Source organism: Lutra lutra, chromosome 10 (assembly GCF_902655055.1).
Source record: "Lutra lutra chromosome 10, mLutLut1.2, whole genome shotgun sequence".
Classification (NCBI taxonomy): Eukaryota; Metazoa; Chordata; class Mammalia; order Carnivora; family Mustelidae; genus Lutra; species Lutra lutra.
The window spans coordinates 106,877,471-106,889,774 of record NC_062287.1 but is presented as its reverse complement, the minus strand read 5'-3'; the positions used below and the strand labels follow the sequence as shown (position 1 = coordinate 106,889,774).

At 60.9% G+C, this 12,304-nt stretch overlaps 1 protein-coding gene across 1 annotated transcript; it reads right to left on the bottom strand.

The window, feature by feature from the left end:
• Window positions 1-202: 202 nt before the first annotated feature.
• RPS6KA4 (ribosomal protein S6 kinase A4) lies at window positions 203-10,947 on the bottom strand. The gene is made up of 17 exons (XM_047692955.1): window positions 10,787-10,947; window positions 10,609-10,680; window positions 9,667-9,885; window positions 9,454-9,569; window positions 8,761-8,868; window positions 8,453-8,533; window positions 8,262-8,365; window positions 8,016-8,166; window positions 5,593-5,757; window positions 3,595-3,726; window positions 3,282-3,415; window positions 3,093-3,186; window positions 2,498-2,671; window positions 2,221-2,415; window positions 1,741-1,900; window positions 1,360-1,523; window positions 203-1,083 (listed from the first exon to the last, which is right to left on the bottom strand). The coding sequence occupies exons 1-17, from the start codon at window positions 10,839-10,841 to the stop codon at window positions 889-891; spliced, it is 2,319 nt and encodes a 772-aa protein (XP_047548911.1). The 5' UTR covers window positions 10,842-10,947; the 3' UTR covers window positions 203-888.
• Between the last annotated feature and the right edge of the window lie 1,357 nt (window positions 10,948-12,304).

Here is a 12,304-nt window from a genome sequence, read left to right as displayed (position 1 = left end):
GTCTGAATACACAAGCAGAGACGAGTGTTTGGACCTCCTGCTGCTCAGGCCAAAGGTCAAGGACCAAGGGTTTGGTCTTGCCCAGAAGAAGGGTTTGCCCTATTCCTCTTCTCTGAGGCCCCAGGCCCGCTCGGCTGAACATTTATTTGCCCCAAGCCCTCTGCCCTGTACACCCTCCTCACACACACAGATGCCACACACGGCACTGGATGGACTTTTATTTTAAAGTCAAAGGCACAGCCTGGATGGGCTGAGGCAGTGACTGCAGATGCCCAGCCCAGACCCTCAAGGCCCTGCCCCAGCCAGAGGCAGCTGTGCCAAGGGGGAGCGGGGGAGTGGGGAGAAGGGGCCTCCCCTTTTAGGGGTTGCCTACCTCCTTCCTTAGCCCCAACAGGGGAGAAGCAGGTGACATAAAGTGAGGCAGAAATGCTTCAGGGGTCCCCCAGGGCCTCTCCTTGGACCCCCCCCCCCAACACAGGTCTTTGGTGGACTTAATTGCACGGACAGTCCATAAAGTGACAGCTGGAGGGGCGCCCCCTCCCAAGAGCAGGGCCTGGGGGGAGGGCAGGGGAGTAGTCCCAGTTTCTCCCCCTGGCAACTCAGTGCGGAGAAATGGGGGAGGAGCCCTTCCGGGTGGAGCAGCCCCCTGGGGGAGAAGTGCCTTCTGCCCGACTAGGCACTGTATCAGCAGAGGCCCCTCCCTCCCTGCATCTCTAACTCTATCTGGTAAGACGTAAAAAATTCTCTGCTTATAAAAATACTTCTGCTCTGGGAATGGGGAGTGGGGAAGGGGAGGGAAGGGCAATCTCTGGGGATGGAGCGGAGCCGATACCTGAGGCTCCCAGGTCACAGACTCTATGGGGGAAAAAGGGGTCACTGTGGCGGGGGCTAAGAGGGCGGCAGGGGGCCGTTGGCTCGTCTGGGGGCTCCCTTGGCAGCGGGGGCCCTGCCCGCGGCAGTGGGCGCAGGGGAGACGCGGCGGGAGGTGGTGGCGCTCCGCAGCTTCTGTTTCCGCCTCTTCGCCAGCGGCGCGTTCTCCACGCTCTTCAGGAAAAAGCCCTCGCGCTTGCCACGGTTGAAGGCCTGGCAGAAAGGAGGGGGGGTGAGTGCCCCACCACCACCTGCCGGGCCTCAACTTCCAGATCCTAGCTTTGACCGCATTCGGGACCCTCCCTCCCATTCCACCAGGTCAAGGCCAACAGGTCATTGGCCTCCAGCCTACCTAAAGGTCTGGGTGCCGACCAACCAGACCAACCAGAGGCCGGGCCTCGGTTCACCTCACCTTTCTGGGCTTGGGGGCGTGGCCTCCCAGGGACACCCCCCCCCACAGCCCCACCTCCCACAGACCCCGCCCCTCACCATGAAAGTGGCGTTGAGCCCGGAGCGCACAGCTGGCCCGGAGGACTCCAGCACGTCGGGTGTCCGGAGTGGGGGCGAGGAGCGCGCGCTGCCATCCTGTAGCCATGAGCTTCCCCGCAGCCCCTCAAGCTTCAGCCGCTTGGCAGGGTCCACTGTCAGGAGCCCTGGAGCAGGGCAGGGAAGGGTTGAGGAGGGGCCGTGTGTGGGGTCTGCACCCCAGAGAGATCCTAACAGCCCCACTCTTCTCCCTGACCAGTCCCCCAGATGAAACACCTAACCCACTGTCGATCCCTGCCCCAGCACGACCCCATGGCTGCCCCCTCTCCAAGGACACCTGTGTCTGTGACACCTCCCACCCCCTCCCGCCCCTCCTCCCCTCACCTCGGACCAGCTCCTTGGCTTCCTCAGACACGCCCTGCCAGGCCTCCCCGTCAAGAGAAAAGCGCCCCTCACGAATCTTGCACATGATCTCGGCCGCCTGGCTCTGCCCACCCTGGCCTGAGGCCCCCTGGAAGGGGACCTGCCCGGACAGCATCATGTACTGGAAAGGTGGGGAGAGGGGGAGTTGAGAACCGCCCCCCGTTGCAAAGCCAAGAGGGGCAGGGGGCTAACTTAACCCACCCACGGAACCATCCACCCTCTCCAGCAGGGTGACTCCTGAGGCCCATGTGTGATGCTGAACCCTGACTTCTGACCCCTAAGACTCAGAGGCCCTGACCCCAGACCCTGAGCAACCCTGCCACCCCCACTAAGATGACCCCTGTACTCTGCCTCAGGGGTGTCCCTGCTGGCCCACATCAGGAAGCCTTCTGACCTCAGGCTCCAGGCACCCCGAATCCTCCGGGGGACCCCGTCCCATACCAGAATGACGCCGAGGCTCCAGAGGTCGCAGGACTCATCGTAGCCCTGCTGCGCTAGCAGCTCAGGAGCAGCGTACTGCAGCGTGAAGCACGGCGTCTGCATGGGTCCCGCGGGGCTCTGCGGGCGCAGCCGCGCAAACCCGAAGTCGATGATCTTCACGGGGGCTCCGGGCGTGTCATCGGCGTACAGAATGTTCTGGGAGGGCGGCGGGGGTCGGCCGTCAGAGGCTAGCCCTCGGCGCCTCAGCCCTCCCCGGAGGCCCAGGCCCCGCACCCACCTCGGGCTTGAGGTCGCGATGCACCACGCCCGCCTCCTCGTGCATGAAGCTCACAGCAGACACCAGGCTGCGCAAGATCTGGCTCGCCTCGGACTCGCTGAAGTGCCGCTTCTTGCGGATGTGCTCCAGCAGCTCCCCGCCCTGCAGCAGCTCCAGAACCAGGTACGTGTGCAGCTTCGGCCGAGAGACAGGGCGAGGTCACCACCTGGGTCAAGGTCCGACCTACAAGCCGACCTACCTACAGACCTCACCACCCCATCCCCGCCGGGCCCCACCCACTGGCCAGGCCTCGCCCCCAGCGTCAGTCCCTGCCCCCTATTTGAGCCCGGAACTCAAGACCACCCCAAAACCACTGTTAGGCCCCAAATCCTAGCCCCTTCCACGTCCTCCTCAAATTCTGTTCCCTTGAGCATCCTCGGCTCCCCCTTCCCATCCTCAGCTCAAATCCCACCTCCCTGCCCTGCCACCTCGCTCAGCGCCCCCACCCACCCACCCAGTCCTCAGCCCTGGCCTCCTGCCTGCCTCCCGGCCCACCCGCCCTCCAAGAACAGCCCCCTGAGTCCCTGCGTTGTGTACCAGCCCAAGAAAGGGTCACCTGGTCGTGATGCACGTCGTGCAACTTCACCACGTTTGGATGCGACTGGCAAAGCCGTAGGGCGGCCACTTCTCGCTGCGTGTTCGCCTCCAGCCTGCGGGTGAGGCAGGCGGGGTCAGTTGGGCCGACATCCCGCCCCGCCTCCTGGACGCGGCTTTGCCAGGCCCCGCCCTCCCCGGGCCCGCCCACCTGCGGCTGAGGATCTTGACCGCGAACTCTTGGCCACTCTGGCGCTGGCGACAGCGGCGACACACGGAGAAGCTGCCCTGGCCCAGCGCCGGCTCCCGCAGGTCCAGCTCGTACTGCTGGAAGAAGGGCGAGTCCTGGCGGCGAAGGGGGTGCGTCAGAGATCCTACCTGGGAGCCCTGCGGCCACGCCACGCGCCACTGCAGAGAGGCCCCAAACCTCACCGAGGTCACACCTTGGGCTCCTGGGGAAGCCAGCTTTGGAATCCCCGAACCCAGACACCCCGAAACCAACTTCCCACCCTGGCCCCGCCCACCTGCATCATGGCACTCCTGGCCACCGCTGCCCGGCCGGGCCGGTCTCCAGCGCCAGATGCTTCCAGCACATCTGTCATCATCACCGCGTTGTTATGGTCAAACAGGATAGAGGGCGCCACGAAGGAGTATCCCTGCGGGGGTGGAGGAGGAGTGGAGGGGGCTTATGCGCATAGGGGCTGGAGGTGCATACGCAGTCCCTGGAAGGCCCAGACCCGGAGAGGGGCAGGGTTTAGGGGGAAGACCCTGGACTAGAGTGGGTGGTCGAGGCCGTTGCTTTGGTATCCTGGTGCTCACAGGTGTGTGAACATTTCATTCCACCTTGTTCTATGATCACTTGGGTTCACGTCCCCCCACCAGTGTGTGACCCACAGTTCCCATCACAGTAAACCCACCCCCCCACCCCTGAGTGCCAAGGGCATTATTCAGCACAATGCAATGACCCAGAAAATGATGGACCCGAGGCATGAAAGGGCCCCTGCCTGGCATCACACACACTTAGCTTATGAGAATTCAAATCCACCCACTGAATACAAAAAAGCTTTATGCCTTCCTCTCAAACCAAACATTGGCCTCCTCTGCAAGGGGGTTGGGGGGGGGGGAGCTACTGAGGAAAGACAAAGAGGCAATTCAAGGGATTCTTAAGGGTAAGTTTAACAACGGATTGTTTTCTCCTAAAAACACAGTCCACTGTGCCAAAACACTGTACACAAAAATGCAGGTTCCACACTTGTCCCTTAAGTTCACTGATCCGTCCCCAGGGCCCAGATCAGTGCCTGCCACACTGTAGGCACTCAGTAAATATTTTTGAATCATTGAATGAATGAATGAATGAATGAGGGACTCCTGGGTAGCTCAGTCTGTTGGGAGTCCAATTCTTGGCTTTAGCTCAGGTCATGATCTCGGGGTGGTGGGATCGAGCTCCACATCTGGCTCCATGCTCAGTCGGCTGGACACATTCTCTCTCTCTCTGCGCCCCCCCACCCACTCTCTCGCTCTCTAAAGTAAATACAGTTTAAAAGAAAAAAACTGTGAGACCATCGGTGGAGGCTTGTTCCAACACTGTCGTCACTCGGGAGAGCCTCACAGGAGTGCTGACCCATCTACACTTGCCACTGGCCTGTTCTTATTTCATATTTAGGGGACCATGTCCTCCAGGCCAGGCCCCCACACCAGGCAAAGGGATACAGAAATTAAATGCAGTCGCTGCCTTCTGGGAGCTTCCAGACCAGGGGAGGCAGTCCCAGGAAGGCAGCTAGGATACAACCTGACATGGTGCTCAGAAGGAGGTGCCGTCTCCAGAGGACAGGTGCACAAGGAGAGGGCAACACAGGACCAGAGCAGTGGGGAGGAATTCACACAGGAGCAGCGTCACTCAAGGAGGCTTAAAAGGTGAATGGGAGTGCCCGGGGGCAGGGGTGGTGCAGCCATGGAGAATTGCAAGTGCAAAGACACGGACATGTGTTCTGTTCGTAGGTGCTAGTATACCAGGTGGGACCACAGTGAGCAGTGAGGCTAGGGCACTGAGCAAGGACTACATCATGCAGGGCCCTGAATGCCGAGCAAAGGAGTTTGACTTTGCCCAAAAGGCCTAAGCTTCCAAAACTGAGAGGAGGGGGCCTGAGCTTCCACAAATGTGATGTGGTTTGCCAAGGAACATGCAAAGCCACAGTATAAACACAGCATGTCTTTCTAGTTGTCCACTTAAGCAACCGAACAGTTAAAACACTATCTTTACATAACAATAAAGATATATGGAGTAGAAGAGAAATTATTATGAAATTTAAAAATAAACCATATGACTCAAAGACATGTCCTACCACGGCAGTGTGTATGACTAACAACTCCAGCTACCCCACCAGTGGACGGGGTCTGGGGAGGATGCTGAGTCCTGATCAGAACACAGGGCCTATGCAGGGCCAGGGGTCAGGCCCCGTCCAGGGTGGAAAGAGTATCATCCTGTCTCTACAGCACCTGCGGTTCTGTGAGCTCTCACTCACCTGGAAGATGCGAGGGTCCCCAGGTGGGGGGCTGCCGGGGGGTGAGTAGACAGGCTCCAACCGAGTAAATTCTTCTGCAAAGTTGCCCACATCCAGCTCCGAACGGATCTGGGGTTGGAATGGGGCTGGAATTTTCCTGGCAGCTAGAGCAACCCAATCCAAACCCTGGGGAAATGAAATGAGAGATTGGGGGTGAAGGGTAGGAAGTTAAAACCCCTGTCCCCTCAGGCCACCCTCCCTGGGCTGCTCCTCAGTGAGGCAAGGGTCTCTCTGGGATTTGGGTGGAAAGCTGTTCTACCCGCCTCCCTGGCTTCTGTTTTTCTCGCTCTGATAAGAGCACCCCTACTTCCCTTAGCAAATCATCCCTCCACCACACTCAGTCAATTTTGGGACTTTTGATAGCGTTGCCATGCAAAACAAATCTCTTTCTCCAACTGGACTTAAATCTAGGAAGACACGGGCCTGGAGCTGCTGGGAACCCCTCAGGGTCTAATGATGAAGTCCCCATGCAGAAAACTCAAAAGATAAAGAAAGAAATTCTTAATAACCATAAATCCAGCACCTGGATGCAGCCTTGCCTGAAGTCAAATCACTTTTCCTTGGACTCTTCAAATACAGGAGCTAAAACATGCCTTTTTATGTTTAAGCTAGGATGGCAGAGACTGTTCGTCGCCCACCCTACTTCCATATTCCCTGTCTTCCTTAGTACCATAGCCCTGATGTTATTATAGGAAGCAACGTACATAACTAAAAGCCAGGATTTAACAAACTTCCTTGTACTCAGGGGTGACCCATAACCTGTAAGCAAAAAAACATAAGAATCCAGAGAAAGAACCTCAAGAGGAAGGTGAAAGTTGGCACGTGTGCATTTTGCTCTTCCCCTTTTTCCCCCTGATTTCTGCCTAGATTATAGCCTAAATGGCAAGTGCTCCAGCAGCCATTTTGGACCAAGAGGCAACCCTGGGGCTGGAGGCTGCATGCTAAGAATGGAGAAGCATTAAAAAAGGAAGAAAGGAGGTTGTATTTATGAGAACACCACAGCAGCCCTGGCCCGCCAACCTCTTACATGAGAACAGAAATAAATAAATAAACCTCTATTTTATTCAGACCACTGTTCACTCCAGTCTCTTTTCTTGGCAGTCAAATTGTTCCAGGGATATCATCACCATTTTGAGTTGAACTTTTTATCACTTGCAGCCAAGAGGCCTGATTTGGTCTCAAAGGCCCCAGGTCTGGCACCAGGACCTCAGCATTGTTATCACCAAAGAGGCTATCTTGAGAGAAGGGGTACTGCGGGGAACACACCTTCTGAGCATCGGGCCTCAAAGACCTTAGGGCCTCTCCAGTCTGATTGCCAATCAACCCACTCCCAGAATCCAGGGGCTGGCATGTGCTCAGGGTGGGGCTTGAAGAGTCCACTTAAGGAAACTGATGATGCTCAGCCCCTTCCCCCACGAAGGGACAACTTCACCACGAGGTCTGCCTCAGAAAGCATCTCCAAGGGACCGTGGCGGGAAGACTGGAAGCAGCACTCGTAGCAGGGATAACTGAGTGCCTGGCCCACAGTAAGGCCCCAGAAAGGGACACGTCCATTAGGATGTCAGACAAGTGGCAAATCTGATGCCACAAGTAAACAGGACACAGCAGAGAAGCGTCTGGGCTTCAAATCACCTAGACCTGGGTTTGGATCTGAACTCCATCACTTCCTGGCTGGGTGACCTTTGGGCAAATGACTTACCCTCTCTGAACTTCAGTTTCTCCATCTGGAAAGATGGGGATCATCAAAATGCTTCTGAAGGTTACATGAAATAATCAGCAAAGAGCCAACACACGGCAGGTGTTCACTGTTACAGGGCCCTGCTAGGCAAGGACACCAGCCACACATAGCGCCGGAGCCAGCAAGACCTCGCCAGGAAACAGAATTCATCCCACCCCGCCCTCTAACCTGTGGGTACTTTTAACAAGTAGACAAAACCCAAGTGGCTGACCGACTGCCATCAGAATGACAGGCACACAGAGAGTACTGGAACAAAGAACAAAACGCCTGGGTGGGTGCGGAGAACCCTAAGTGTGACTTGGACTGCTGGTGACACCCGCAAGCTGTCCCCAGCTCTACACCATCTCCTGGGCCATCCGGAGCAGGTCGCCTCCCTTCTCTGAACCTGTCCGGTGGAAGGACCTGATGAAGCCATTCTCGAGCCCCTGCCGGCCCTGACGGTCAACGAACCTACAATCCTTTCCCCCAGGAACACGCCTTCCAAGTCGCACCAGAGATGGAAAAGACAAACCCACGGTATCGGGTGGTTTTTCTAAGTCCGGTGAAACCAGCTGGTCTCAGACCATCGCTCCGGTGTCCCCCAACCCAGAGCAGTGGCCTGGCCTGGGTAGTGTGCAGAGGTGTGGGGGAGAGTCAGCAGCCTCACCTGGAAGAAGGGGTGGTTCTTGACTTCCTGGGCCCCCTGGGGCCCTGCGCCCAGCCGCTTCTTGGGGTCCTTGCAAAGGAGTCGCCGCAGCAGGTCCTGTGCCACAGGCCCGATCCGGGGGGGGAAGGGAGGGGAGCACTTCAGGATCCGTCTGGGAGGATTGGGGGGGCGTCAGGGGCAGCGAGCCCCCTCCCCAACCGTGCCCAGGCCCCTCACCGCCTCCCCTTCTCGTCCAGCCCCGCTCACCGGGACACCTCTGCCTGCGTGTTCCTCTCACCCTCCAGGGTGAAGGGTGAGGCCCCGGTCAGCAGCTCGAAGAGCAGGATGCCCAGGCTCCACCAGTCCACAGCCTGCCGGGGGCAGAGCCAGGGTGAGGGCCTGTGGCCACCCCTGCCTCCCCACCGCCGCCGCTCCCACCCACTCCCACACGAACCCACCTTGCCGTGCCCTGACTTGCTGCGGATGATTTCGGGAGCCATGTACTCGATAGTGCCACAGAAGGAGAAGGTTCGTTCTTTCTGGAAGGGCCAGAGGACCCATGTGGACACCCAGCAGAGCTCCAGGCTCAGAGCAAGACTTGCTGGGCTTGGGAGGGTGAGAGCACAGGGAGCCTCCTGCAGGCGGGCCCCCGACCTGTTCACCTCTGCGCCATGACGAACGCAGAACCAGGCACGGAGCAGGAGGAGAAAGGAAGGCGAAGGCTTGAATAGAGGTGCGGGAGGCAGGAAGACTGCCCTTAGCTCACCTCCTCCGTCAGGAACTCCTTGCTAAGCCCGAAGTCCGTGAGGACGATGTGGCCCTCGGAGTCCAGCAGCACGTTCTCCAGCTTCAGATCTCGGTAGATGATACCCAGCTGGCAGGAGCAAGAGAAGCACTGACGTTTCTTCCTCCCCAACAGCCCCGCCTCCTATGGCTCGTGCCAGGGCACCAAAACCCAACTCAGGATAAGGGGAGCCCCCCCAGGGAAGGGATCTCCGGTGCAGGACTAGGCCCAGGCACCGGGCCTTCAGATGGGAAAAGCCACTTCCGACGTAAAAGCAAGGAAGGAGGACCCCCTGGGAACAGGCCCGAAGGACCCAGAACGAGGAAAGCCTGGGTGAAGAGCCCCATTGCAAGAAGGCCTTGGGAGCCAAGGCATGAGGTCTCCATTTGAGGAAGTTCTGTGAGTGTGGCCCCGGGAGGCAGCCCCAAGTTCCCTGTCAGAGGAAACCCCCTTTGAGGAGGTACCGGCCAGGGGAGGCGGGGGGGGGCACAGAGGAGGAGAGGGAAGAGACCCCTCCCCAGGCAGCGCTAAGGCCTTCCCTTCCAGAAGGCCTGGGGAAGCAACTCCAGCCCCCACCAAGACCACCCAAGAGAGAGCGCATCCAGGCTGCCCTGTGGGGTGGCCCGACACCAGGCCCAGACCCAGAGCCCGCAGAGAGCCCAGGTCCTCACCCACCTTGTGCAGGTGCTCCAGGGCCAGCACGATCTCGCCCCCGTACACGCGCACCTCGGCCTCTTTGAAGTGCTGGCGCTGGTAGAGGTGGGTGAACATCTCGCCTCCACTCACGTAGTCTGGGGGTTGGAGCGGAGGGTGGGAAGCCGCCCTGACAGAGCGGAGCGGCCCCAGCTTCCGCCGTGGCCCCCAAGGTCAGCAGGGGCCCACCCTTACCCAGGATGAGGTGCAGCTTGGCGTCCGTCTGGAAGGCGTAGTGCAGCGTGACCAGGAAGGGCGCCTGGCGCACGAGTTCCAGCACTGAGCGCTCGGTGCGCGTGTGCTCCTGCGTCTTGGCGCGCTGCACCAGCGCGGCCTTGCGCAGCACCTTCATCGCGTACAGCTTCCCTGCATCGTGCCCGACGGCTTTCCGCACCAGGAACACCTTCCCGTAGGCTGTGGGAGCAGTGAGCCAGCGCAGGGCAGACTGTGTGCCGAAGGGTGGTGGGGACTGGTGGGGGCGGTGGGGGGGGATGCCAACCCAGAGGGTGTGGAAACCGGGGGAAGGAGCTGGAGCGAGAGGCAAGGGTGCAAAAGGCTGATGGAGACTTGGGTAGGGGGAGCTGGGGGGGGGGCGTATGCAGCCCCGGAGGGTCTGCAAAAGCGGGGAGGAGACTGTGCAAAACAGGCTGGAAGGCATGCAACTCCAAGAGGCTTGCTGTGCAGGGTGGGGGCAGATCACAGGCAGAACCGGGCAGATGGGACAGATGCGGGGGGGATGCAAAGTGGACCAGGGAGGGATGTGCAAAAAAACCCAGGCCAGGGACTGTGCAAAGCTGGGAGTGAGCGAAGCGGAAGACCAGGCTCCCGTAGCGCTCGGGGGAGGAGGTGTGCAAATCCCTCAGGAGCGCTGCAAAGCCTGGAGGGTGTTGGCAAATCCCGGAGGACCTTGCAGGGAGGAGCCACGAGAATGTGGAGCAGCGCTAGGAGTAGGCATGTCCCTGGGAGTGGGCATGCAAACCCTGGCCGGGCAGGGCGGGGCGGGCAAGGCGGGCCGAGCGGGAAAGGGTGGGGGGCATCGCTGGAGGCCTGGCCCAGGACCAGGCGGGTGTGCCGGTTGGGAGGCCCAGGGCACCAGGCTGGGGACACCTGCCCCCAGGGGGGTGTGGGGGTCCTCACCTCCCGTGCCCAGCACCTTGAGCAGCTCGAAGTTCTCCACGCTCACCTTCTCCTCGTGCCCGGTCAGGTTGGCTGTGGGCACAGGAGGCGAATGAGCGCGGCTGGTGCATGCCCCCTCCCCGGCCGGGCCCGGCGGCCCTCACCCGGCCCCGCGCCCCCCGGCCACCCCCCGGCCCACCTTCGGTGATCCGCAGCTCCACGGCGCAGCCCTCGTCCTCGTCCTCGTCCCCCATGGCGTGCGGGTCGCCGGGGGTGTCCCGCGCGGCTCTGCTCCGGGCGGCGCCGGTTACATGGCGGCTCCGGCCGGGGCGGGCGCTTCCTGGTGCCGCCTCCGGGGGCCGAGGCGGGCGCCGGCACCGCCTCCCGCTCCCCGCCCCGCGCGGCCTGAGTCAGGCGGCTGGAACGTGACAGCGCCGGGCTGCGGGTGGGCGGGCGGGAGCGGCCCGGCTCCCTCGGGCGCGCGGGGCGGGCCGCAGGGCAGTGCGCTCAGGGACCGCGGGCGACCCTCCTGGGGTCCCGGGAACACCCTTTGCGAGCCGCGTCTGGGGTCAGGGGAGACCCTGGAGCCTCTACTGGGTGGACGCTCCCGAGCCAGATGTCTGCCCCCGGGGGTGCCCGCTGAAGCTGAGACACCTGGGCCGTGCCCCAAGGGGGTGGGGTGGGGTGGGGTGGAGGTGGGGGGCACCCAGGCGCCTTTGAGCTGCCCCCTCCAGGGGACCGGACCTCGGGCAGTCAAGCGATTCTGTCCAGTTCTTAGCCACCAGCCCAGTGAGAGTTTTCATCAAGATCTCAGTTCACTCACTCGATTTTGATCACCAGCGCAAAGCGGGGAGGGGATGTGTACGTTCCCTTGACACCTGGAAGCCTCGGGTGTATCCTTGCCCAGGTGCTGCCCGAGGGGCCTCGGCCCAGCGCCTCTCACTCCGTGTGGACTTGCCTTTGCAGGGGAGGGCCTGGGGCCTCGGGCTCCCTGAGGACCCCGTGTCCGGGCGGTGCCTGCCCAGGTGGCGCCTGCAGGGGGCGCTAACACGGCGCGAGGTGAGGGCGGGCGAGTCCCACGCTGTGGCAGGGAGGAGTGGCTGATTTCCTGACCAAATCTCTTTAGAGTGGACATGTGAAAGCACCTCAGCCCCCCGCCAATCTTCGCAGCCCAACCAGTGCCACGCGCCCCTCTCGTGCTTCTGTCCCCTGTGGTCCCCAAGCCCAGCACAGAGCCCAAAGTAACCTCAAAAAAGGTGTCAAAGCCACACAGGCGGCCTCCTTTCATGGTCCCACCCAGGGCCCCTGGCTGGCCTGTCCTCTGGAGCCTCCCTGACCACTGACAGGAGCCACCAATAGAGCAGGTGGCCACTAAAGCCCGGAGGCGGAGGGCTATGGGAAGGGGCTTTCAGCTCCTCAGCCCAGCTGGAGGCTGGGGTCCACTCCCACCTCACCAGACTCTGAAGCTTGGGCCACCCCTCCCAGCTCTACCCCCCCCCCCACCCCCCGATTCAGGTTGCCTCACCTCAACCCTGGCAGCCCCACCCTGCCCCGGGCACCACCAGGTGCCTTGACTCACGTCCTGCCAGCTAGCCTAATTGCCCCTTTCCTGGGTGTCATTCTGGAAGCCCAGGTCAGAGACCGGTTGTCTTTGTACGTTTTGTGTCCCTCCACGAAAGCCCGCGACACTAGGCGACATCCCACTGGGCTGAGAACC